At 38.7% G+C, this 27,977-nt stretch overlaps 1 protein-coding gene across 6 annotated transcripts in view; it reads left to right on the top strand.

Moving 5' to 3' along the window:
• The window catches only part of Ercc6l2 (ERCC excision repair 6 like 2), a 99,943-nt gene that overhangs the window by 49,150 nt on the left and 22,816 nt on the right, over positions 1-27,977 (top strand). For 2 of the 6 annotated variants that reach the window (XM_037205644.1, XM_028891714.2), the window contains 5 exons: positions 1,281-1,380; positions 4,706-4,858; positions 6,292-6,372; positions 7,352-8,471; positions 13,904-14,058. In XM_037205644.1, the coding sequence (XP_037061539.1) occupies positions 1,281-1,380; positions 4,706-4,858; positions 6,292-6,372; positions 7,352-8,471; positions 13,904-14,058 (1,609 nt within the window). Of the gene's footprint in view, positions 1-1,280; positions 1,381-4,705; positions 4,859-6,261; positions 6,373-7,351; positions 8,472-13,903; positions 14,059-27,977 lie in introns of those variants that run through there. The other 4 variants (XM_037205643.1, XM_037205645.1, XM_037205646.1 and 1 more) reach the window with 4 other exon arrangements.

Below are 27,977 nucleotides of genomic sequence, written 5' to 3'. Positions count from 1 at the left end.
CTTCTTCCACTGAGTCTCTAGAAGAACAAAGAGAAGTCAAGACATTGACCTGTGTGTCGTAAAGCAGAGCAGTTCCTTTATATTTGTCCCTACATAGTAAAAGACTCATCACTTGCAAGTCCCTGATTGATGGACCAAGAGCCTGATAAAGCATAGGTACAAAATAACATGTATTCACGTTTCACCTGTGGAGATTAAAAGACAAGCATTCGAACACAAAACAGTGGGCTACACAGAGATGGAGCAGAGAGGGGAAGGAAAAAAGAAGTGGGGGAGGATATTTTCTTGGATCCTTTTCGGTTTTTTTTTACAGCCCCCCCCCCACCCCATTCCCTTCTGTAGAAACAAGGTTTGCAGGACTCAAAAGTCCTATGAGAGAATACCAAATATTAATATTATTTAAAATGATCTCTCAAATTCAAAATAAATTTCCCCCAAATTATAATATTTTTCAAGTATTGTATGTACTGAGTCTTGTCCCATTTGCCTCAGGAACTCTACAGGTGTTTAGGGATATGACTTCATTCACAGCATCAGTGAAGCCTATTTGAGAATACACCCTGGGGTTTTAGGCAACTGAGTGATCCATTCAGGTTTAAGAGCTGACATACACCTACTGAGTGATCCATTCAGTTCACTCAGTAGGTGTATGTCAGCTCTTAAACCTGCATTTGAGACTTTTCAATTACTTTTAACAAGATTAATTTTTATTTTGATTTTTATTCTTTGGGATGGGTACTTTTTTCTGTTTTTATTTTTAGACCATTTTATTAAGGCATAATTGGCATATATACAGTAAACTTAGTGTATACAGTTGGTAAGTTGTGATGATTGTGTGCATCTATGAAATCTTTACCACAATCAAGATAATGAATGGATCCCCTCTTCCCCCAGGTTCCCTTGCACCTTTTGTAGCTTGTCCCTCCTGCGCCTTACTGTCCTTCATCCCCAAGCAGTTACTAATCTTGCTTTGTACTTCTATGGATCAGTCTGCATTTGGAGGAATCTATAAGGGGTCCCCCAAAAGAAAAAACTAAATTTAGAGAAAGCTTTGGGGCAATGGGACATGATATTTGTAACAGAACGTTTTATATACTTTTTCTACAGTATTCTCAGTAACTAGTCTTTTATATGACTAGATATATTTACATTATTACTAAATAACATCACATAACCTAAACACAAAGTATTAAAAATGTTGTGATCTTCCACTTTTACATATAGAAACTGCCTCTTAAGCCTCAAGTTGTTTTAGTTGACTTACTGTTTTTAATTTTCAGGGCATATAGGATTGGGCAGTGTAGAGATGTGAAAGTGCTTAGGCTGATATCCTTGGGGACTGTGGAGGAGATCATGTACTTACGGCAGGTCTACAAGCAGGTAAGAATATGCCTCATTCTAAGAAGTAAACATTTGTCTATTTTCAGAAATTAGGAACAAATTTGTATAAAGAAGTTTTGAATATTACTCTAGTATGAGTTTACTAATATTATAAAATATACTCTTAAATATATTTGCATGAAATAGAGTAATTGGATTTTACTACTGAAAGCTTCTTAAAGCAATATTTCTTAAACCTTAATGTGCATTTAAATCACCTAGGGGTTTTATTGGCATACAGGTTCTGATTAAGTGGATCTGAGGTGCAGCCCAAGACTCTGCATTTTGTTTGTTTGGGGTTTGTTGTTTTCTCCTGAGTGCTGGGATTTAAGCCATAGTCACTGCCTGGGTGACTGCATTTTTAATTAGCTCCCAGGAATGCCAGTACTCAGCTGGTACACTGATCACAATTTAAATAATGTGGTCACATCTCCCCACATAGTGAACCAAGGTGTGATATGTGTACCATAGGTGAGTTTCAGGTGCACTGAGACATTGATCTCACAACTCATGGCAGGAATGCCTGACCCATCTTCCAGCCTTAGGATTTAAGAAAAATCCTCTTTTTACTTCAGGTTGATGTTAATGGGTTACCATCTTCTGTATGTGCTGAGACATGGAAAAGATTGAGGAGTGCTGCTCTAGAGATATGGATACACCATAGGATACTGACTGCAGAGATACTCAATAAATGAGATTGTGCAGCTTGAACTTCAGCTGCTTGGTGCTCTGAATGTTCATCTGAAATCTCATTGGCTCTTTAATATGTGTAGGATATTAATTTCTGTTGTTTTCATACCTATAAATAAACATTTATTCATTTAGAATTGCTCATTTAAGAAGGTCTGGACTGAGGTTCAAGTTTAATTACAAGTATTAAATTTGAATTGCTCCTTGTATATTTGGCTGGCATCTATTTAAGAACAAACATCTTTCACATGTGGTGGTAGTTAACCTAAAAATGATCCAGTCTTAGAACTCATGCTAACTTCTTCATTCTAAAAATAGAATTGTGCACAGCAGTTTATGTATTTTCTTAAATCATTTAGCTCTAAAGGAAATAGTTTGGAACTACTTGAGAGAATTTCTTTTCTAGTTTAACCACTTGTGAAAAAAAATGAGGCTGTTTCTTAGGACCTATTGTTTTGAGTTCTGTCTTAGACTGGTTATCAGTATTGTTTCCTTAATCATGTGTTTTTCAACCTATTATCATGTAAACTTTTACTTTTATCTAGAATGACTTATTGTGTACTGTAAAATAATATATAATAGAAAATTTTCAGGAGACAGTGTAAGTGTTTAGAACCTTGTATGATACATGCAAAGATAAGGTAGTGGTCATATAAAGAAAAGGTATAACACATGGTTTAAAGATAGTTTGGATTTGAAACAAGGATGCACATCAGGCATACATACATTGAGCCTCACATTCTTTTGAGAAAAGAATAAAAAAAACTAAGAACAAAAACAACTATAAATATGTTGGAACACAGAAAGTTTTTCAAGGGCCCAGAAATTGTTTAAGGAATTCTTTAAGTCAGGAAAGAAAGAAACTCAGTGGAACTCAGCCAGGGGAAGACCACAGAAAATCAGACAGCCACTAGTGCGGAAAAGGATTCCTGGGGCTCTGGAGTACCGTGTGTAGTAAGGTGGCTAGTGTGGACTCCTCTCATCTGTGTACTGTGAAGCTGGCAGAAGTCTGTTCCCAGGTGAGAACCACAGATAGAAATACTGAAAGCAAGCCAGTAAGACAGCTCAAACATTTGCTGCTATACACAAGAAAGTCACTCTCATCACCTGGAAGGCTAAATACTTGGACAGTCTCTACCCTACTTCAAATAACTATGGCAATAGGCTGAGATGAGCATGTATTTAAACACACTATTTACCAGTTGAAGAAAATGAAGAGCACAACAGTGGGCTGGATTTTGGTTAACAAATCTTAATCCCTGAACCATATTACTTCATATAAAAAAAATGTTTATACATGAAATTATTTCTCTGTAGCTGTAACTGCACTGCAAAGACATCCAGAAGGTTCCAAGGGAGAGCTCTTGTTCAAGAGGGACTTGAATTTGGGTGTGCATGCTACTATGTAGTAATTCTGATAGTCTGTGCTTAAAAATAACATTTATACAGTACCTTCCAATTTGAAGCACCATATGCAATCAAGTTTGGCCTTTTGAAATTTGCCTCATCTATATCATGTACATAGGTATACATATACATGTAATTTATTTAGAAAACTTTACAGAAGAATTGGATGAACAGCTGAAAGAACTCCAGACTTGCCCAACTCCAAATTCCCGTTTGGTAACATTTTCCATGTTTGCCTTCTCCTTCCTGGAGCTATTACTTTTCTTCTTTTTCTGGACCATTTGAAACTCACAGACTTTTTATCAGTGTGTATTTCCCTAAAGATAATGTTTAAATTTTACATATTTATATTACATTATGAAATAGCAAATAGAGAGTACATTGTGGGATGTTTACCCACCAACCCCACAGCTCCCCAGAGTGAGAGCAGTAGGAAATATTAGATAGAAGGATTTAATGCGGAGAATCTTGCTGAGAGAAACAGATAGAAAATAAAGGATAGCCTCGAGAGGGCCCGGACTGTCTCTGCCCCAGGGTATTTATAGGGATGCCAAGGAGTGGAGCAAAAGACCTCCTCCCCCAGCACAGCCAAGTGCAGACCATCTCAGACACCTGCACTCAGGCCCGTGGTCCTAATCATCCTCTATAATGGACCTGCTGGGTAAAGCCACAAGGAACCCAAGAACGGACTCCCATAGTGCATCCTTATGGTGATGCTAAAATGATATATATCCTTATATATCCTTAGTGGCTCCATTGTTGATGTTTTCAAAACACTTGACAGTGGTGTTTCTAGGGTTTTCCTGGTAGTTGTCAATGTATTAAATCTACATTTAGCTTAGCATCAGCATGTTTATTGTATAGTTACTTTAGATTGTAAGTGGTATAACAATTCTACCAATATTAGTTTTTAATGTAATAATTTTAAAGAGGAAAAGTGTATTCAGATGTCAGCTTTCATTATTAAACATTTATAATAATGCAATTTTAACTTAGTAATTAAAAAACAGATAAAATCAGAAATGTAAGATGCCTGCTCCAGTAAGGTGAACAGATTATTATTATTTCACCATAATGGCAACATCTGCGGGGAAATTAAAACAAAATCTCCTCCTTAAGGCAGTTCAGCCAACCCGACTAAAATTGTGTATATGCAGGGAGTGCCAGGAAATTCTGACATACTGTTGGAGCAAACACTTCAAAAATATCTTGTATTTTTCTGTTATAGCAACTTCACTGTGTGGTGGTTGGAAGTGAAAACGCCAAGCGATACTTTGAAGCAGTGCAAGGATCAAAAGAACATCGAGGAGAGCTCTTTGGTGTCCACAACCTCTTCAAACTAAGGTCCCAAGGGTCATGTCTTACAAGAGACATCCTCGAGGTATGGAGCTACTCTGGGACCTCTTCAGTGATGATTTAAGTACAGTTTTATCATTCAGGAATTTTGAAATACAATTGGTATTTCCTTTTCAGAGAAATTTTTGGTTTTTCTTAGCAAAAATATCTGTTTAGAATTTCTACCTTTAAAGAACTGGGAAATGAATTGTACCTCAAAGCTAAGGCTTTCTCATGGATACTTATAGATAATACACATGCATATACCCAATCCACATATGAGATAGTATGGCCTCTCTGGCCATTTTCAGACAGACAAAGTTGAGAGGAGTTTATTATTTTGAAAGTGGATGTTGAAATTAAGAGCTTAAAAAAATTAAGATTTTCCTAAATAAACAAAACTGTAAAATATGTTTTGATTAGAAGTTACAAAATACTCCCTGAGATGTACTCTCATGTCTCTTAGAGATTTTTGTTTTCTGTTCCCAATAAAAATTCCACACCAATATTTCAAACTCTCAGCTATGTTCATGCTCAGCATACAGATGTTTCTTATTCTTCAAATGAGACACTTACATGGCTTTAAAAATTCCTTAAGTTCATTAATTTACCAGAACACTGAGAATATTGTCCTATTTTCCAACTGATATTAGTGTAGATATCATAAAGCCCTAGAATATCATCCTTTTCCATCTACTTGTTATATAGATGAGGAAACAGCCAAGGAGAACTCCAGGTTGTTTACCTTGGCTTCTGGAACTTTGTAGTAATATTCTTGACAGTATTTCATTTAGTAAGCATCATAAATAAAGTTCAAGAAAATTACTTCCTATCTTTGAGCAATTTCAGTCTGGATGGAAGTGGAGGACATTTACACAGGTGGACATATACTGTCAGTGTTAAATTTAATACTTTAGTTGTCATTCAGGATGAGCACTGGTGAAGCTAGAGGACTGTCCTGTAATGTACATGTGCTATCAGTATTCTATGTAATGTCAGCATCTCAGTAATCATTCAAGATGAGCACTGATGAATGGGAAAGAAGGCCTGTATTGTCTGTGTCCTGCTCTGTAGTGTCTGGTGTGCTATAGTAACTACTGACTCCAAGTACCGAGTAGCCCAGTAATGTTCTCTAGTGGACTTGGATAGCAAATGCACTGACACCAACTAGAGTGGGTCAGCACTCAGCATTGTGATGCTTGGATGCTGCAGCGTGCTCTGTCTTTAATTATGTAAGAATAGCTGTTATAGACAGCAGTCTTGGGCAAGTGTGTGATACTCTATGCCTCCCATCAGTGCTTTCAGTGGAGTTGAGCACAGACACTAGTTTTCTGTTCTGTGAAACTATGAGTTTCTTACTTAGCAAACAAGAAAATGTTAAGAATGCACAGCCATGTACACTTAGCCTGCTTTGTTGTTGTTGTTCTGGTTGCTTCACTCTCTTTACAGCTGTTCATATTCTTCTTGTGGACATTATAGAGAGAAGGCCAAGTGGAGGCTGGCATCATGACAGCCACAACATGGCTGAAAGGGGGACCTTCAGCACAGGAACTAGAAACAGTGAGTTACCAGAAAACATGGACTGTGACAGTCTTTCCTCTTACTTCTTCCTTCATTTTTCAGTATGTAAAAATACAAAGTTTTCTTAAAACTCAGAGACACAGAGTCATAGGATGAATAAAATTAATTATTTATGGTCATCAGTATTCATGAAAACAAATCCAGGAGCAGTCATCCCCAGTTTAAACAGACTTTTCTTTTTAACTGAAGGACAAGTTAAATAGAGAAATGACCATCAATATGTATATAAGATTAAATCCAAGTATCAAAATCATTCTGTAAATCAAAGCAGGTATTGTATTGGTTTGAGTCTGTGATCTTAGGATCTCATCACACAGCCATGAAACCTATGTTGTTACCAGAGGCCATGTTAGGTGTAAGATACAAGAAACATGCAAAAGATTTTTGTGTTGCTATTCTTTGGGTTTGTTGTTGTTTTGTTTGTTTTTTATCTCCTTTGAGATTTAAGTTTATGTGAACGGAGTGTCCTTGAACTCGGGGAACTTGTTTTTATTTACCTATTTTGTGTTCACACCAAGTTGGTTCCTGAGGATCAGGTTCAGCTTGTTAGGCTTGGTCAAAGGCGTCTCTGTCTCTGAACCATCTTGCTGGCCCAGATTAACCTTTTTTTTTTTTTAAGATAGATAAACACAAATATCAAATATTAGCAGAAGTACCAGATTACTTTCCAAAAATATTAATAAATTAAGCCTTAATTTTAGGGAACTGAAAGTTATCCTTAACTTGAGTTACTGTGAAAAGGGAACTGAATTTAAATTTGTAGCAAATTTTGTTCTTGAGACAGGGTCTTATATAGTCAAGACTGGCCTTGAATTCCAGGTGAAGTGGAGGATGGTCTTGAACCCCTGATCCTCCTGTCTATTTCCCATGTCCTTTGCTTTTCTTACTGTAGACATGCACCACTGCCCACAACCCTTCCCTCATGTTTTCTAATGTTTCTGTCTGCTTTTTCATGTAGCCTAGAGACCCTGACTGTCAAGAATCCACAGATATTTGTGAACTCTACAGTGACTTCAGTGATGACGAGTCAGGAAAGACTGCTAAACACAGTGTCTCTGGCTCTAGTAGGACTCCAGGATCCTCAGCACAGCTCACTTTGCTACAGTGTGGGTTCTCTAAATTGTTTGAGGAAAATTGTAAGTCAGTCCAGGATGGCGATGGAAACACTGCCTCCAGTGATGAAAGTTCTGATGAGCAGCCCACATGTCTGTCAGCAGAAGCCAAACAGGCTGCTTGTCAGAAAACTCAGGACTCTGTTTGTACTTCAGGACATCTGAAATCAGAGAACATCCAAAATCATAATGAAAAATGTGGTTTTGATAAAAGTAAGAAGACTTTAGAACAGAATGTTTCTTCTCAATCTGATGATGAGAGAAAGTGTCACAGTACAGCTGGACATCATGGCATGGGACAGAGTGACACAGAGTCAGAAGACAGTGATGTCATCTTTCCCACACAGTATCCAGCTCAGAGAGTCCCTAATAACCGTATACGCTTTAAGCTGCTGTTTGGTGGATCTGAAGATGATTCTGAAACAGAAAACCCTGTGAAAATAAATTATGTTGATTGTAGACAGAACAGTGGCAAAGGAAATGGACCAGTTTCAAAACCTTTGAGTCCTGAGAATATGACCTTGAAATCTGTTAGGAAAAGAAAAGGTACAGATAATATTAGCGATGAATCTGATGACATCGACATGTTCCCCAAGTCAAGAATAAGAAAGCAAAGAGCTACTACTTCCTTGAAGTTTAAGAGAAAGAAGAAAAACAAAAGGAAGCTTTATAAGTCTCCTACAACAGCAAAGGAACCAAAACAAGTGTGTGCAACAGACGGGGATTGTAGCTCTCAGGTTATTGATGATTTTTCATCCTCAGATGACAATTTATCTGTCAGTCACTTGAGTTTCTCTAAACTAAGTCACAGAGCAGAAACTGTAAAGGATAAAATCAGTTTGTTCCCCAAGCTGCCTGGCCCGGATAAGAAAAATAGCACTTTTATACCAAGGAAACCTGCAAGCTTTTTGAATGAAGGAGTTGTCAGTCAAGAGCAGATGTATGACTCAATGGATAAAATATTAGGTAACTGTAGCTATAGACATTCTGCAAACCTTTCTCTTTTTCAGTTATATATTCCGTGAGAAATTATTCAGTTAGCTTTAAAATAATTCTAAAATCAAGATGCTGCATTGAGGCAGAAATAAGTAAGGATAATGAAGTGGCAGGATAAAGGAAAGGCCACCTACAGGAGGAGAGAGTTTTGCTGTCTCCCTGTAATGCCCCTCCATGTGTCACACCCTCATCACAGCTTTTCTGTGGCATATACCCAATTATTTTGACTTGTAGAGTAATTCCTTACATATATTATTAAGGTTTTGTCACATGGATGTGTATTCTGTGATAGCATAGTTTAGTCTTGTCCACTTCATTTTATGTAGTCTGTAATCTGTAAGTATCTTCCTCCATCCTTTCATTACCATATAATTTACTTACAGAGTTTCCCTTAATCTGCATTTTGTTCGATATTCTCAGCAGTCAGAAATATTCTCTGACCTCTGTATTATCTGCGAATGAGTAGTATTTCTGGAAGTTTTCAGTGGTCATACTATTTGTATGCACGTATAGTTTATGTACTATATTTGTAATTATATATCTTAATTGTGTATATTACACATATACTCATTTGTGTATGAATATATTTGCACATATTTTATGTAGTTGTATGTGATGATGAATATACCTCATGAACTATTTATACTTTCATATTTATAGTAGTACTTAATTAGAAAGTTCTCTCTCGTCTCCATTATATTTGAATACTATTTCTTTCATCTTGATCATTCTGGTCACATACAGAGAATGATTTAGTTATAATGTTCTATAACTGCTTATTTGCTTTGTTCCATATAACACAATAATGAAAGAATGAGTTGTCATGATACCACAGTAAAGGTTGGAGATATATCCTAGAAGTAGAGCACTTGCTTAGTATTATTACCAAAATAGCATCATTAGAAACATTCTTTCAGGTTTTTTGTTTTGTTTTGTTTTTTGTGGTTTTTTTTTTTTTTTTTTTTTTTTTTTTTTTTTTTGTCATACCATTCCTTTTCTTTCCATTTTTACAATGGATACTCTTTGTCTAAACTCCCAGAGACATTGGCAGGACAAGATATTCTTCCCCTTTGGTTTCACTCCCTCATGGTAAATAGGTAACTAGAAATTTCATGGTCCCTTTCACCCTTGTGTCAGTGTCTCTAAATCATTTGGATCATCTAGACCTTGTTTTCTAGTAAATTTTTTAAGACATGTTGCTGAGGGATTTTTTTTCTTCTGAGGTTCTTATGATAATGGTGTGTACCCTGAAAGCCAGTTTAGCTGGACATGAAGTCTTTGACTCACACTTTGTTGAGTATTTTCAATATGTAGCTTCATTTTCATCCTTCTTCCCAATACACAAGAAAATTATTTCCCTTTCATTTGTCCATTGGTTTCACCAGCTTGTGTTTGGTGTTTATTCTGAGCCAATATTCTCATATGCAAGTATAGTTTCCACTCAGTCTTTCTTCCAGGAGCATTTGTGCTGTTGTTGGTTACTTGTCAAGTCTCCCATCTTGTTCATATGTTTAGTCTTTGTCACTGCTCTTGAGAAGTCATCAGTCTCTTAAATTATTCATTTGTCTAGTTTTTTTGTCATTATCTATTGTATTTATTTCCTCTTAGTGTTCTTCTAGATTAGTCTTCACTTCAAAGGACATTTTCTTAATGTCTAAGTCTTTTTGAGACATTCATCACTCATTTCTAAATTATTCTAATTCCAATTTATATTGTTTTGTTTTGTTTTTTTGCGAGGGGGTGGGATTCAATACTGGGTTTCTCTGTGTAGCCTTGGCTGTCCTGGAACTCGCTCTATAGACCAAGCTGGCCTTGAACTCGGAGATCTGCTTGCCTCTGCCTCCTGAACGCTGGGATTAAAGGAGTGCACCACCACCACCTGACTTGATATGTATTGTTAATTTGTGTTTTTTCTTCATGGTCTGAAAGTGTCTTGCTTTGTTTTGACCACGGTTCTGGTTTTCATGTTTTGTGAGCCCTTTTTTCTGACAGGGATATCACTCTGCTGCTTGTTCTTTCTTTTTTTCTCACAATTTTGGGGATTTGACCCAGATAATTCTCTCTTGACCCTTTTTTTAGGCAGAATTATTCCCCTACATAGTGCTGAATCCTGCTATCCTGTTCACTCTGATTACTTCCCCATTTTGCTTCTCTTTGGTGGGAGGTAGAAATTTATATTATATAGTTAGCTTGCTGCATTCTCCTGAGGCCTTCTTACTGTAAGACCCCTGATCCCTTCAGCCGTGGTGAACCTTCCCTCTGAGTGGCCTTTTGTGCCTCCCAACAAATGCCTGTTGGCTATCCTGGGGTCTTCTGTTCTTAGGTCTCTCATATGCCACACTTTCTTCCTTCATCCATAATACAGATGTGAATACTATATAGCAATGGTTCTCAGCCTTCCTAACACTGCAGCCCTTTAATACAGTTCCTCATGTTGTGATGACCTCCAACCATAAAATTATTTTCATTGCTACTTCATAACTGTAATCTTCCTCTTATCAACTAGACTCCTGGAGCTTGGCCTGGTGCCTGGCCGTGGATCTCTGTATCTGCTTCCATCAGTCATTGGATGAAAGTTCTATGGTGACCATTAAGGTATTCACTAATCTGGTTACTGGAGTAGGCCAGTTCAAGCACCCTTTTGACTATTGCTGGTAGTCTAAGGTGGGGTCATCCTTGTGGATTCCTAGGAACTTCCCTAGTACCCTGTTTCTCCCTGTTCCCATGATGTCTTCATTTATCATGGTATCTCTTTCCTTGCTCTCCCACTGTCCCTGTTCCAGCTCCAACCTCCCATTTCCTTATGTTCTCATCCCCCATTGCTTGCCCTTCATTACCCCTCCCCCCCCCACGCGCTCACACACACACACTTCTAGTTTGCTCATGTAGATCTCATCTATTTCTCCTTAGCTGGGCTATCTGTGTTTCTCTCTTAGGACCCCTCCTTGTTAACTAGCTTCTCTGGAGCTGTGGGTTGTAGTCTGGTTATCCTTTGCCTTACATCTAGTATCTACTTATGAGTGATACATACAGTGCTTGTCCTTCTGAGTCTGGGTTACCTCACTCAGGAGGGATTCTATAAGCAAGGGACATCAAGATCATGATGGGGAAAATGTACAGAGACGGCCAGCCAAACTAGTGGAAACCCATGAACTGTGGACCAATAGCTGTAGAGCCCCTGTGGGACTGGACTAAACCCTCTGGATATGTGAGACAGTTATTTAACTCGAACTGTTTGAGGGACCTGCAGCCAGGGGTATGGAGATCTGTCCCTGGTGCATGAGCGGGCTTTTTGGAGTCCTGTGCCTAAGGTGCGACACCTTGCACAGCCTTGGTGCACCGGGGAGGGGCTTGGACCTGCCTCACCTGAATGTACCAGGCTCTGCTGACTCCCCATGGGAGACCTTGACTTGAAGGAGGTGGGAATGGAGAGTGGGTCTGGGGGGCAGGAAGAGGGTCAAGGTGGGGATCTGTGGTTGGTATGTAAAATGAATAGAAAATTTCTTAATAAAAATTTTTTTTAAAAACCTCTTAATTCTGTTACTGTTATGAATCATAATGTAAATATCTGTGTTTTCTAATGGTCTTAGGTGACCCCTGTAGAAGGATCGTTTGAAAAACCCCCAAAGGGTCACGACCCCATAGGTTGAGAACCACTGCATATAGTTTTGCTCTTAGCAGATTGCCTCCACTTGACTGCAATTTAGGGCTCATGGGGCTGTCTTGTCATCCAGTTTTGTTTTCATGTGGTCCATAGGTGTCTGCTTTTGTTGTCTAATTGCTGTTTGATTTCACCTGGTGATTCAGAGGGCCTGAACAACCCCCTGTTCAGAATCTGCGCAGTGATTATGAGTTAGCATTGCTTTATGAGTGTCTTAACTTATTCCCCATAAATCATATGAAGATGAAATAAAGTGCAACATGCACCTTAATTGTTAACTTTTATTTACTTATACATTAGGCTTTCTCTTATAGATAAGACTCTTTTAAAATTTTCCTGTTATGTATGTATATTTTGGTACCATTAACTTACTACAAGATTATCAATTGGTTTGTTTGCTATAGTAAAATTAGAGGGTTAAGGAATTATTACACTTTCAAAAATAATCATACGAGGTTTTTAACTGCAGGTCTCAGCAGTTGGAGTTAGTGGTATTTGATGTCGCATGTAGATGTTTTCCTGGTAACTTTTAATTATATGATGTAGCAGTGTTTTGTGCTTGGTGATTGTTGGAGTGGTCAGGGCTAAAACAGCAGAGTGTTGAGGTCACAGTTGAGGTTCATTGCCAGGGCTGTTTGAGGGAAATTTTACAGGCCTTAGTTCTAGCCTCCTCTTTTATGACCACAATTTCAAAATAAATTATTAGAGCCTAGAAGCAAAGCAGTAAAAAATACAGCCACTTTTAAAACCTCTTTCAGATAAAAAGCTATGAGTTAATTTTTTTTTCATTTCCTAAAAAGCTCTCATCTTGACATTCTCTGGGCATGTGTACAAAAAAAGACAAAATACAAACAATAAAGCTGAGCACCGCCAACTCCCTGGTCATAAACCCCATGCTCCCTTCCATCACTGCCATCAAGTACTTTTTTAAAGGAGCAGATAAGCCTAGAGCACCTCCTTAAATGTACAAACAACAATTTGAAATTAATAAAGAAGAAAATTATGATGGGCCATTAACCATGATTCTCAGGGACAAAAATCTCCATTTCAGATTTAAATTTAAAAATAGCTACTTAATCTCAGCATTTCATATTGGTGAAAGTAGGAAGTTATTTCCAAGTCAGCCTGGACAAACATTTGAACTCCTTTTCAGTTTACTTTTTTAAAATATTGTAATAGTAACATAATTAAAAGATTAAAAATAAAGCAAGAAGTTAGGCATAGTTGCTTATACCTGTAATTTCAACAATACTCAGGAGGCTGAGATAGGAGAATTGCCATGAGTTCTAGGCCTTCCTGAGCTACAGAGTGAGCTCTTGTCTCAAGAAAACAACAAAGATAATAATTTTAAAATGAGCATAGCTAAGTATGGCGGTGCACACCTTTAATCCTAGCACTGGGAAGTCAAGAGCAGGATTGACTGTGGAACCAGTCTGGTGTACACAGTGAGTTCTAGGCCAGCCAGGGCTACAAAATAAGGCACTGTCTCAAAAAGAAAGAAAGGAAGGAAGGGGAGAGACAGATGGGAGGGAGGGAGGGAGGGAGGAAACAAGCATAGCTAGGAGGCTAAGGCAGAAGAATCACAGGTTTGAAACTAATCTGGGCTCCATAGCAACAAGACTGTCTCAAAAAATAGAGGAAATAAAAAAGCAGGTATATCCTATTCTTAGTGTGCTATTGATAATTAGAACCATATTGCTTCATAGTGATGAATCATGTAATAAACATTGTTGCCTCCTAGATGGTGTTCAGGAAGTGGCGTATATCCACTCAAATCAAAATGTGATCGGATCAAGCAGAGCTGAAAACCACATGAGCCGATGGGCAACCCGTGATGTATTTGAGTTGAAACAGTTTTCCCAGCTCCCTGCTAATGTAGCTGTTTGCAGTTCTAAGGTAAGAAAATATAGTTTTTATCTCACTTTTTACAAAAGTTTCTCAATAGGGTCCTTTTTACATCCTCAAAATAGCTATTGATTCTATTAAGAGGCATACAACTAAGTGTGGAAAAGCCATATAGCATTATAATAGTTATAACCACAGAAGATGTTTGGGATTTGTTGTGGCTTGAATGAAAATGGCCCCCATAGGCTCATATGTTTGAATATTTGGTCCCCAGTTGATGGAATCTGGGAATGATTATGGGGTGTAGGCTTGTTGGAGGAGGTGTGTCACTATGGACACTTTTAGGTTTCAAAAGACTAACCATTCCCAGAGTGCTCTCTCCTCCTGCTTATGGATCAAGATATGAGTTCTCAGCTACTGCTCTAGCACATTCCTGCCTGCCTTCCTGCCTGCTACCAGGCTTCTTTACGTGATGGTCATGGATTCTAACCCTCTGAAATTCTAAGCTCCAAATAAACTCTTTTTCTTTTATAAGTTGCCTTCATCATGGTATTTTATCGAAGCTGTAGAAAAGAAACTAAGACAAATTAAATGACAAATCTAAAATAAAATGCCCAGTAATACTGAGTTGACTAATAGTTTCCCTTTTTAAAAAATGTTCCTATGTCCCCAAATTCAAAACAATCTTAGAGTTACACATATTAAATCATAACCCCAAACTACTTCTGCTCCTGTGTAAGAAGAAAAATAAATGGCTAAGTTTCTTCAGTTTTGTTTTTTTTTTATCTAAAAGCTTCATGTAGGCTTTTATGAAGGGTTTTCATAATGTTAAAGTAATAAATCCTATGGATTTTTCCTGCTTAAGATTGCTGCTGCATGAAAATAAAGCCTTATATAAATTATTTTTTTTTGTTTATACATGATCATTTTCATCAAAGGTTTTTCAAAATGTTTTCATTGGTGTATTCATCTAAAAGCTTAATGTTTATTGTTTTATGGATTGAAGCTAAAAGTACGTTGCATATAACAGTGATATAATGTAGTGTTGCTTTTAAGAATGATGCTGGTGGAAATCCCTCTAAACTTTCCAGCTATCTTCATTTGGATTCAGATTGTCTTAAAAATAAAACCAGAATGTAAAGTAAAACTCATGACCAGAGAAATGTAAATTAAAAAGTTGATGACTGAAAGGAAGAAGGGTAGACGGCAGATAGCTAGGTCAATATAGTCTACTTCGACATCTTTCTGACATGACAGTTGCGAGCTTTCCAGTGGGCAGAACAAAGGAAATAACCAATAATGTCTCAGCTAGAGTTTGGATGATCACTTTGACCAGATGCTGAACAGGCACAAATGACTGTGTTGGGCTGAGTGGAATGGAGGGAATTCACATGCAAAAAAAACCCATTGTACTCCAAATGCTGCAACACCCTGCTGAGAATCACTGAGCATGGGCAGAGGGAAGACTACAGAAACAAAAAAAAAGTACCAGTTTTAGGAGAATCAAAGCTTCTCCTAGCATGTAATTTGAAGGAAATTTGTAATCTGAGATTTGTGTGCATGTGTGTATAGAGGTCTATGTGAAGTGCCTTCTTCAGTCTCTCTCCGTCTTGTTTTTTGAGACAGGGTCTCTGAGCCTAGAGCTTATGGATCCTGTTAGACTGTGTGGCCACTCATTTCTGTCTCCTTCCCTTTTTCCCCAAGCACTGGAATTAGAGACACAAGTCACAGGGCCTGGCTCCTAGTGGACTCTGGTGATCCTATTGCAAATCCCTGTGCTTGTACAGCAGGCACTTTACTGACCCATCTCCCCGGCTCCTCACCTGGAATTTTTTAATGGGGTGGAGGATAAATGATCTAGGAAAGAGTCCATCATCCTATAACATCCTTAGGGTGAATGTAATAATGGATTTTAAAAGGACACATTTTAATATACAAGTGTAGGTTTTTCTTATGAGGGGAGTATGGGATACTATTTCTTTGCCCTCCCATTAGTCTCTTGTGTTTTTTTTCTCCCCTCTTTTTAGACAACTTCCTCTACTTGCATAATCACTTTCCTACTTCCATATTATTTATTTATATTTTTATTTTATTTAGAATCTCCATACAAGAGAAAACATGTAGTATTTGTCTCTCAGGCAGGCTTATTTTGCTTCATACGGTAATGATCCTCTTCCATCCATTTTCCTGCAGTGAACATAATTTCATTCTTCTTTGTGATAGAATTTAAAAATTCCTTTGTGTATATACTTTATTATTCTTTACCCATTCATCTGTGCTGGTTGGCTATTGTAGATAGTACTGCAGTAAACATGGGTGGTCAAATATCTCTGTAGTATACTAACAATGGTAGGAGTTAATGAGATAATTTACCTGATTATTTGTCACAAGGAGAAAGTCACAGTTAACACAGTTCACCTAGATGTGAGCTTGAAAAGTATTTTCCACATGTAGAGACAATAAGCAGCCTCTTTGGAGCCATCTTTAAGAAAGGCATGAAAAGAAAAGTACACTTCCCCTCTAACCTGTTTTGGCCTCAACATTTTAGAGTGAACAGCACAATCTCACCTGAAATCTTGCCTCTTCATACAATTTTCATAATGAGGTACCTCTTACTATGAAAGAGGCAGGATATCCATCCCCTGAGATTTCTCTTTTTATTATTTTTAAAACTTGTCATACAATATATTTTGGTCACATACTTTCCCCTCCCCCAACTCACTCCAGGTCCCTCCCTCTTTATTTACCCCACTTCATATTATTTTTCTCTTAAAAAAAAAAGAGGTTATAACGAGCGCACGCGCACACACACACACACACACACACACACACACACAGACACTCAATAGATCATGGAGTTTGTTTTGTGTTGGCTAACTATTCCTGAGCATATGGCTTCCCTGGGATGTGATCAATACAAAACTGATTTCATTCTCTGAGCAGCTATCAATGACAAATTGCTTCTTGGTTGGAGGTTGTGGTGGTTTGAATAGTAATGGCCCCCATAGGCTCATATATATGAATGATTGGTCATTAGGGAGTAGCACTACTTGACGGGGATTAGGAGGTGTGGTCTTGTTGGAGAAAGTGTGTCACTGGAGTTGGGCTTTGAGGTTTCAGAAGCCTAAGCCGGGCCGAATATCTCACTACTGCCTACCTGCCTACAGACTGGGACGTAGACCTCTCAGCTCCTCCAGCGCCATTCTGCCTATGTGCCACCATGCTGATAATTGGCTAAACCTATGAAACTATAAGCCAGTCCCAATTAAATGTTTTCCTTTATAAGAGTTGCCATGGTCATGCTGTGTCTCTTCACAGCAATAGAACATTGACTAAGACAGGGGTGGGACATGGTGCCCACTTACCTTCTCAGTGATGGGTCTTCCAGGCTTGAGTATCTTCTCATACCACATTCAGCTTAGAGGACATTTTTCAGGGAATATGATTAAATTTGCTAATTTAATGGCTAACTTATGGTGTGTATGAAGATTGAAAGAAGTTTTAAAACAATTGATCAGGGCCTTGGGGAGATGACTAAGTGTAGATGTAACCAACCGTCTTATTAAATAAGAAACACAGAACCAATGTAAAGAGAAAGCCAAGAGGTCAGAGCTCAGAGCTAAAATCTTACCCTTCCTCCTGTGGTGGTCCTAGCTCTCCGAAAGAGACCTACTTCCTGTGTGTATGTCTTTAAATAGTCTTTCTGTTCTGCCTTCTCATTGGTTGTAAACCCAAACACATGATTGCCTTGTCACTGCCTGTAAGTACAGCCCTCCAGGTCTTAAAGGCGTATGTCTCCAATGCTGGCTGTATCCCTGAACACACAGAGATCTATGGGATTAAAGGCGTGCACCACCACTGCCACGCTCTTTCTATGGCTCTAATAGCTCTGACCCCCGGGCAACTTTATTTATTAACATACAACTAAAATCACATTTCAGTACAAATAGAATACCACCATAACTAAGTAAGTAAGAAAGCCTGCTGCAAAGCATGAGAATCTGAGTTTCAATCCCCAGCACCCATGTAAAAAGCTAGACATGGACACTTAGCCTGTAACTCCAGCACTGTGGCCAGTGGAGACAAAATAGCTGAGACTTACTTGCCTGTCAGCCTCGCTAAAAACCTGACAGCTCCAGGTTCAGTGATAATCCCTCCCTAAGGGTATAAGGCAAGAGAGCAGTAGGGTACCCAGTGTCGTCTTCTGGCCTCTGCCATCCACATATGTGTACCTACACACACACTCCAAACCACTGGTCAGGAGGACCCACCCATGCCACCAGTGCTAGTGGGCCAGGAATAGTCATTTCTATAACTGACTTCTTTACGTCAATACCCAGTACAGTAAAACTCCATCCAGCTTTGCAAAAGCCATTTCAAGAATTTGTGTGAAGAGTGATTGCAGTCACTGATTTCATCATACTGGGCAGTATTGCCTCAAGATCTTTAATGAGAAAATTATTAAAACTCACATCTCTGGTGAGATATTTCTATCACTCACTTGTGTAGAGGTGAGTGGCAACAGCAAATTTGAAGTTTTGAAAAACAAGTTGAGTAGTTATTGGGGGAAAAGAGAGTGAACAAGAAGAATGGAAATAGGCCAGTGGTGGTGGTGCATGCCTTTAATCACAGCATTTGGAAGGCAGAAGCAGGCAGATAACTGAGTTGGAGGCCAGGCTGTTCTAAAAAGCAAGTGCCAAGACAACCAGGACTACACAGAGAAAGCCTGTCTCAAAAAAGCAAAAAGGGAAAAGAAAAAAAAAAGGAAAAGAAGAAAGGAAATGAAGGAAGAACAAAGGAGATTGCCATCACAGTCTCAGGAAATACCTAGAGCCAAGCATGCCTTTAATCCTAAAGAGATTGCCATCACAGTCTCAGGAAATACCTAGAGCCAAGCATATTGGTGCATGCCTTTAATCCTAGCACTTGGGAATCAGGGACAGGTGAGAACTCTGAGTTTGTGCCAACCTGGTCTACATAGTGAGCTCTAGGACAGCCAAGGCTATGTAGAAAGACCCTCCCCCTCCCAACAAAAAAAGACAGAAAGAAAGAAAAAAGGAAGAAAGAATACCTGGAAACCTCTTGCTCCTGAAATCTTAAAAATATAACAGACTTCCCACCTACAAGACTAGTATCTTTTATCTAGAGCTCAAATCCAGAATCTTCTTGATTAATGAGATTTCTTCTGAGTACTTCATATTTATCATCAATGTTCTATTTAAAAATTTACATGTTTCAAAAGATTATATGTCTGCAGCTAGATGCAAAACAAAGCAAACCTGTATGTTTATAAGTAATTAATAGGTGAACAACAGTGGTTACAATGTTGCAGTGTTTTGCTGTGTGGGGGATATTATAATTGAGGCTCACTTACAGCCTTTGGCTAACTTACAAAGAAATAAATATACCAAATGGAACACTTGTAAGAGAATTAATGGACACCACAGTACTAGATAACTCCTGTGACCTCTCAGAGTTCCTCAATATTTTTAAGCTAATAATTGTTAAACAAAATAACAAAAACTGCTAATCTACTTTAAAAATTCACCAATGTCTTTAGGAAAGGCCTAAAATATACTAGCTTTTTCTTTTTGGTTCTTATAGTATATATAAGTATATATATAAAATTTGTAGAACATATTATAGATGTCCTAAACTAAAACCTCTCACTCTCAAAATAAATTTGTAATTATACTTTTGTTATAATTATACTTTTGTTATTTGATAATACAAATATGAAATAGTGTGCACAATAAGAACATGTTTTACCTTTAATTATACTTGTTTCTTATTTTTATTTTTTAAAATCATTTTTAAATTAAAATATAATTATATTACTTCCCTTCTTCCCTTTCCACCCTCCAGCACCTACCATGCCCTCCCCACTCCCTGTCAAATTGATGACCTCTTTGATTGTTTTTGCATACACATTTATATATGTATGTGTATGTATGTATATCCATATGCATAAATATTGTAAATATAACCTGTTGTATTTGTTTTTGTTGTTTGTATTATATATATATATATATATGATTTCAGAGCTGACCACCTTGTATTTGATAACCAACTTAGAGGGGTCATCCATCCCTGGGAGAGAATTCTCCTTGTCTCAGCAGTCATTAGTTGCCTGTAGTTCTTTGTATAGTGGACCCCATGATATTTCCTTTTCCATAGAAGGGAATAGTCATATTGATGTTATTTTCAGTCTTGTTTAGGCAGCCATATTGGTGAGGTATCATGGGTATAGCTTCCCTGTCATGGAAATCAGTATGGAGAATCATCACAAAGCAAAAAAATAATCTATCATGTGATCTGTTCATCTATACTACTCCTTGGCATATGCCCAAAGGACTTGGCATCCTACTCCATAATACCTCTCCGCAATATTCATTGCTGTTCTAAAATGGAAATAACCTAAATGTCCTTCAGGAGATAAATGGATAATGAAAATGTGATACATACTCACTATTGACTACTATTCAACCATAACGAAAAGAAAATTTTTATTTTGATAAAGCCATCTTTGTAAAGAGCTCCTTTAAAAGATAGGATATCTGGAATGAAAACTCATGTGTCTTGTGTTTCATTTCAGACCAGAAAGAAAGGTTTTAAGTGTCTAAAGGAGTGATGATGTCTTTATTTGTGGGAGCCCGTTCTGGGGTTCCTCGTGGCTTTACCCAGCAGGTCCGAATAGAGGATGATCAGGACCACGGGCCTGAGTGCAGGTGTCTGAGATGGCCTGCACTTGGCTGTGCTGGGGGAGGAGGTCTTTTGCTCCACCCCTTGGCGTCTCTATAAAAACCCTGGACCAGAGACAGTCCGGGCCTGTTGGAATAGGTTCCAGGCCCTCTCGAGACTATCCTTTATTTTCTATCTGTTTATCTCCGCAAGATTCTCCGCTATAAATCCTTCTATCTAATATTTCCTGCTGCTCGCACTCAAGAAAACTCTGGGAAGCTGTGGGGGTGGTGGGTAAACGCCCCACAGAATGGCGCCGTGAACAGGGACTAAAGAAAAGGACTAAAGAAAAAAAGGGACTAAAGAAAAAGGAAAAAAAGGGACAAAAGAAAAAAAAGGGAAAAAAAAGGGGACTAAAGACAAATGAACAGGGACTAAAGACAAAGTAATAGGGACTAAAGATAAAGGAAAATAATAGTTTTATTACAGAGTTTTTGGTGAAAGTGCTGAGTCAGCCCTGCCAGTGGAAAGGCATGCCGGTGTTATGAAAAAAAATATATTTTATATATATTTTTTGGTGAGGCAGGTGTTTTATCCTCGAGAGAAAAGGAAAGCGGACTGGAAGGATGTCCGATGCTGCAGCGAAATTCTCTTCTGTCAAAATTTTCTATCTTCTATCCCTTTCTCAATTTCTATCTGTGAAAAATAAGTATAAGGTATAGGGTAGTAATATAGTTTAGGAAAAACTTAGAAGTGTAAGATTGTGTAGGAAAAAATAAGTAAGGCAACTAGACAGAAAAACTCTTCAGCTATCTAACTTTGGGGGCAATGAAAGCAAACTGGGGGAAAAAAATCTTTCTTTGGGCTTTATGGGAAGTAAAAAAGCTCTTCTTTGAGCTTATGGGGAAGAAAAAGTTTCCTATGGAAGCTTTTGACCTGGGGACAGCTGAAATGCCAAATCCAAGCGGCAGGAGAAAGTAATTTCTCCCTGAGGCAAAAATGGGGGTGTAAGAAGTCAAAGTTTAAAGTTGGGAAGTTTTGGGAAAAGTTGGTCTTTCTCTGGGGGGGAAAAATCTTTCTCTTAAACTATAAAGCTTTTCTTGGAAAATTTGGGGGGAAAATCTCTCTAAAAAGCCTTAATCTTTCTCAAAAGCTCTTAAACTTAACTAAATTTGTCCTTCTGAGAGAGGACAAAAATTAGAATCACCTGAAGATATTAGTATGGGGACCACCTGTGATTAGCTCTAAGGGAAAACAACAAACTTAAGACAGCAAAACCTCTAAGTTCTCTTTCAAGCTTTAACAATCCTCCCTGCAATGCAGGAGGGAAGGACAAGTTCCTAAAAACCTCTTCTAAGCTCTGTCTCTTCAAGCTAGTAAAAGACAGTGGGTCAGAGTACCCTGAGGGAAACGCTTGGGGAGAGCAAGGGTGAACAGCTACAGAGAGCCCAAAAGGGCAGCAAACTTTACCTGAGAAAAGAAAAAAGCCAAGTTTCACAGTTACAGCTGAGTTGAGGCATCAAGGGCTTTGAGCATTTCAGAATGAAAAGGTGCTCCTAATCTTCCTAAAGCAAAGATCCTCTGAAGCAATGCAAACTGTTAGCATTGTATCCTCACTTCTGACCAAAAAACCCAGAGGTGACTGGCCAGCGTCTCTGAGTTGGGGTGCATTCCGGGGATACTAGGGTTCCTGCAGTGGTAAACTTCCTGGAGTGCACAGCTGAGGCAGGAAGGTGCAGGACCCAGGGGAAGATTGCTAATGAACAAACAAAGCTAAAGCCGGTGGGAACAGCACAGTTGTCCACTTTTCTACAAGTCCCGGGTTGATAGGTCCACAGCTGCAAAAAGAAATCTGAAAAAAAAGCTTTCCTATCAGAGAAAGGACCTTTCTGGGAAAACAGTAAAGCTGATGAACTGTGTCTGAAGCAGTTGTGCTGCCGAGTCAGAACGCTGTCTGGGGAAAGAGCCCAGCCAGGGCAGAACAGAACTATCCAGGAGTAAAGCTTTCTTTTCTGTCAGAGAAAGCACCTCTTTGAGAAAAGCTTTGTTTCAACTGACTCCCTGAGATGAGGGAGTGCAGCCCTGAGGGGTGATTACCTCTGGCATAAGCTCTGTCCTGAGCACCCAGACAAGTAAACACAACCTACTGGGGGACTGGGCCAGGTGAAGGCCTGAAGAGGCAAAACACCTGTCCTAATGGGAGTTTAGAAATGGCGAAAACCTCCCTTGCTAAGCTTGATTTATGAACACAAACCTCAGACCCTGAAAAAATAGAAACGGACAAAAGCCCCTACCTTCAGTAGCAGGGAAAGCCACCGCTCTAGTGTCGGTAACCGTTTCTGGGGTAGAGGGGATAAATTGAGACTAAACTGGGAACTGTCTGGGAGAAAGACTCTGAAGAAACAGAGAAGGGACATAATCCTGAAAAAGCTGCTAGAATTTGAGGCAGATTCGGGGGGAGAAAAAAAAGAAGCCCCTACCTCCAAAGGCAGCTAACAAAGGTACAGAGCCGCAGACAGATAGCTGAAGCTCTGCATCTGGGGGGGGGGGGAGGAACAAGCAAAATGAGAATAAGATCAGTGGGAGAAAATCTCTGAAGGAGCTATGGAAAAGCTCTGTTGTAAATGATCTTGTTTTTCACTGGCTAAAACCAACACAAGCCCCAAGGAAAGTTGCTATCAGAAATGCCAGCCTCAATGCTGGCTAATGAGGCAGGTGTGGTTCTGATGCGGGGGCCAGTGTCAAATGAAGGAGAGACACCTGTTAAAGCCAGTTGAGGAGAATAGAAACCTCCCAATGTCCCATAATTGAAAATGTAAAATGCTTGTTCAAATCTCCGGTTGCAAAGGCAAGAGACTTTGTTCAAACCTCCCGGGCAAGAATTTGTAAGCAAGTCTGGTAAAAGAGAACCAGTTGACTCTCAGACCCCAAAAGAACTATGGGAAATGATATAAATGACTGATATAAGGGACTGATATTATTATGGACTGATATAAGGGAAATGCATTATGGGAAAGGTAGTTTTTCCGCTAAAGATGGCGACATTGCCCTGAAACACTTTTGTCAGCTCAAAAATACATTCATGGTAAATTTAAAATACAGCCTTTAAAAAGAATAAGGAGGAAAATCGTCTAAGGGTTTAAGTGTCAGTTCCGATGAAAAATTGAAAGGATACGGAACTAGGTGATTCACGGTTTGGGGCTCCATTGGTAAAATGCCTTATTTACCCTAATAGCTGTGCAAAGTTTTTACGGTAGTTGAATGACAAAAAGCTACCTATAAGAGCAAACCAAAAGTGCTGCTGTAATAGAAACGTTTGTCTGAATTGAGGCATTTAGGGGAACTATTATGAATTTGGGTGAAGGGACAGCCTCTAGTTAAAAACGGTCTACCGCTGACAGTGCATCTCTGCCGGTCCGGAACGGCTGAGAGAACTGGCAACTTTGGAGTGTGGCTTCGTCCTGAGAATGTTACAATCCCCTAGCAATAAGTATCACAACTCTATAATGACAACACTCACTAAATCCCAGTGCTTTATAACAAAGCTGACTATAAACTCTAAACTTTAGAAATGATGTACGTACTTCCTGTCTAGTTAAGAGAATCCTTCTAGTAGAGATGGTGATAATAATTTAGAGTAAGACGTAGAAAGACGAAAATAAGATATGTGAGTTTGTAAGAATTCTGTCTTGTTAGATCTGTGTTAAGAAATCTTTAGGTGTTTGCTAAGTTAGATATATGCTAATGGTAGCCTATATAAGTTTGTAAAATAGATCTATAGAGTTCCCTTAAGAATATAAGCTTGTAAGAAGTATCTAAGGTAGTCTTAAGACATGTAGTAATAAGCTTGTAAGATGCTAGTTGTAAATGTAAGTTTAAATAAGAAATAAGATGGAATTAATATAAGTATATAAGAATTAATAGGAAATATATTTGCTAAAGTAGTTCTATAAAGTATAAATAAGTAGATGTTAATGTTGTATGTGAGTTTGTAAAAACATGTAAATGTTGAATATGAGTCTAAATGCTTTGCAAGGCAAAAAAATGTTATATGTGAGTTTGTAAAAAAGTGTAAATGTTAAGTGTGAGTCTATTAATGTATATGGTGAAAACACCTGAGACACAGGAGATAGTGTCCTAGTAGACTGCAAAGTAGGCAGTCTGAATGGTTTCAAAAGCTCCAGAAGCCGCTAAAAAGCTAAGAATGACGGACGCCAGAACCAGCACAAGGCATCCGCAGCTGAGATCCGTGGAATATCAACGCAGCACAGAAAAACCTGAGCTAACAGCAAAAACGGTGCGGTTTAAAATATTACTATAACTAAAAAGGTCTGTCTGTGAGAACAAAAGTTGCAGAGACGCTTGTTTGAACAAAAATTAACTGCAAAAAGTTTTGGTTGAAAAACGTCTCTTCATATTTGGAAGTGAAAGCCTGATACCAGAATTTATTTCTTGTTTGAACTTTTTGAACTTAAAATGAGATAAAATTACAAAAACATTTTGGTTATGGATTTCTTCAAATTTGGAAGGCTAGTACCAATATTTCATTTGAATTTTGGTACTTAAATGAAATGAACAATAGAGATTTCATTGCAATGGGACAATTTTGAGCTTACTTATAGTAATGACCTAGGAACGGTTTTCTGGAATTGGGTTAAAAATGGAACTGTTTAAATGAAGAAATGTATTTCTACTTAGAATCAAGATGCAATTTTGTGTATGCATATATGCTTTATTAACTGGAGATTTATGAATTGTTTTGTGGAACTGTTTATGTAAAAATGGAATTACTTATGGAACTGGTTTTGTGTTTTGTGTTACAAATGGAACTGTTTAAACAGAAAAGTTTGGGTTTTCTAACTAGGCTTGAGATTTTGCTTAAAAATTATAAAGAAAAGGAGGAGCTATGAGATTGAATTATGTTCGCAGAAACCTATTGATATTAATGCACCCTGGTTTTGTGGAGTTAAGGAAATGTTTAAGTTTGAGAATACATCAAAGTTTTTCCTATGTTCTGTTAACAAGAAAATTCAAATGACTGAGTTAAAGTTGTAAGACGGAGAAAATTGTTAACTATATATAGCACCATATATGCTAATTCTAATGGTTCTGTTAAGAGTTTGTTTTGAGTTGTAAGACTGAGAGAATTGTGACTATGTATAGCAATATTTATGTTAACCTGCTAATGGTAATGATGAAGCTAAGGGATTCTTTAAGTTTGTAGTCACCTTAAGAGTTTTGGTTTAGAAAGGGCTTGAGGCAGCTAAGACTGCTGTGGTCACCTTGGACCTAATTCAAAAGAGAAATGCCATTTATATCATCCTCTACTCCCATACTGGGAGATGTAACAGCTATGGAGATTGCTGTAAGCCATTAATAGTTATTTTTTTATATATTAAGAAGGGGGGACCTGTGGGAGCCCGTTCTGGGGTTCCTCGTGGCTTTACCCAGCAGGTCCGAATAGAGGATGATCAGGACCACGGGCCTGAGTGCAGGTGTCTGAGATGGCCTGCACTTGGCTGTGCTGGGGGAGGAGGTCTTTTGCTCCACCCCTTGGCGTCTCTATAAAAACCCTGGACCAGAGACAGTCCGGGCCTGTTGGAATAGGTTCCAGGCCCTCTCGAGGCTATCCTTTATTTTCTATCTGTTTATCTCCGCAAGATTCTCCGCTATAAATCCTTCTATCTAATATTTCCTGCTGCTCGCACTCAAGAAAACTCTGGGAAGCTGTGGGGGTGGTGGGTAAACGCCCCACATTTATTAAAGTCATTGTGTAGCTAGAGTTTGCCTGCCTGGCCCAGGGTCAGGACAGATCTCTCTCACCCACCAGTCCCATAGCCACTCAGACCCAACCAAGTAAACACATTGCTTACAAACTGTATGGCTGTGGCAGGCTTCTTGCTAACTGTTCTTATATCTTAAATTAACCCATTTCTATTAATCTATAAGTTGTCACATGGCTTGTGGCTTACCGGCATCTTTACATGGCCGTGGCTGGCAGCGTCTCTCTGCCTCAGCCTTTTACTTCCCAGAATTCTCTTCTCTGCTTGTCCCGCCAATACTTCCTGCCTGGCTACTGGCCAATCCGTGTTTTATTTATTAACCAATCAGAGCAACACATTTGACATACAGAACATCCCACAGCATCACTGTGTTCTTTTATTATATGAAAATGTGTCACAGACCTCACTGCACCTGTGGGGCCGTGTGTCACAGACCTCACTGCACCTTGGAGCCGTGTGTCACAGACCTCACTGCACCTGTGGGGCCGTGTGTCGCAGACTTCACTGCACCTGTGGGGCCGTGTGTCAGACCTCACTCCACCTGTGGGGCCGTGTGTCAGACTTCACTCCACCTGTGGGGCCGTGTGTCAGACTTCACTCCACCTGTGGGGCCGTGTGTCAGACTTCACTCCACCTGTGGTGCCGTGTGTCACAGACTTCACTGCACCTGTGGTGCCGTGTACCACACAATTTTGTTAAACCTGTGGTGACGCACTGCCTCCTTTCTCAATCAACTGCATGTCTTCAACTTAAGTTTGCTTAAAGTTTTCTGAAAAGAACGTACAAAGACAGCATTCAATTAAGGATTAATCACTATGGCAACTGAGATATGGTGACTAAAGGGGGAGGATGTATGCTCCCCTGAATTTCCTGCCAGCTGTCATAGTCCACCTCTGCTGCCTGAATCCAAGCCAAAGTATAGACTGTGACCAACTCTAAGAAACTATATCTGTATTTTTATAAATTGGTACAAGTATCAGACGATAAAAGAAGACTTAATCCCCTGAATTGGATGACAGACACTTGGCACTCCTGCCAGTGTTTGACAGAAAAATAATGGGTCGCTTTGTAGTAAAACCTGGATTAATAGTAAACCCTTCTTTATATTATTGCAGTGTGCTGTAAATGAGAGAACTAAGCGAGCTGTCAGGCTGAGGTGGGAGTGTCTTTTTATAACTAACACAGATTTAAGTATTGTTGAGAATACTGTAAACTCAAAATGTGTTAGCAGGAACTTCTCTTGTACATATATTAGATTGACATTTTGTAGATTACTTAAATCAAGGATTTCTGTGAGCTTTGGTGGATTGATTGCAGCATGTTTATACAGCCTTTGGAGTCAGCAAGGAGGAATAGACTGTTGATAATGAGCGGACTTGGGGGAAGAAAGCATCCTATTATTCTATTTTTATCAGGATAATTGTCAATGGTATAAAATAATTGATTGGTTTATGAGGTAGTCCAGTAAGTACAGCATATGGTTTCAGAATGAACTCTCAGTGGGAT

This window comes from Peromyscus leucopus, chromosome 5 (assembly GCF_004664715.2).
Source record: "Peromyscus leucopus breed LL Stock chromosome 5, UCI_PerLeu_2.1, whole genome shotgun sequence".
Classification (NCBI taxonomy): Eukaryota; Metazoa; Chordata; class Mammalia; order Rodentia; family Cricetidae; genus Peromyscus; species Peromyscus leucopus.
The sequence above is the reverse complement of the archived record's forward strand: the minus strand, read 5'-3'. Positions and strand labels throughout refer to the sequence as shown.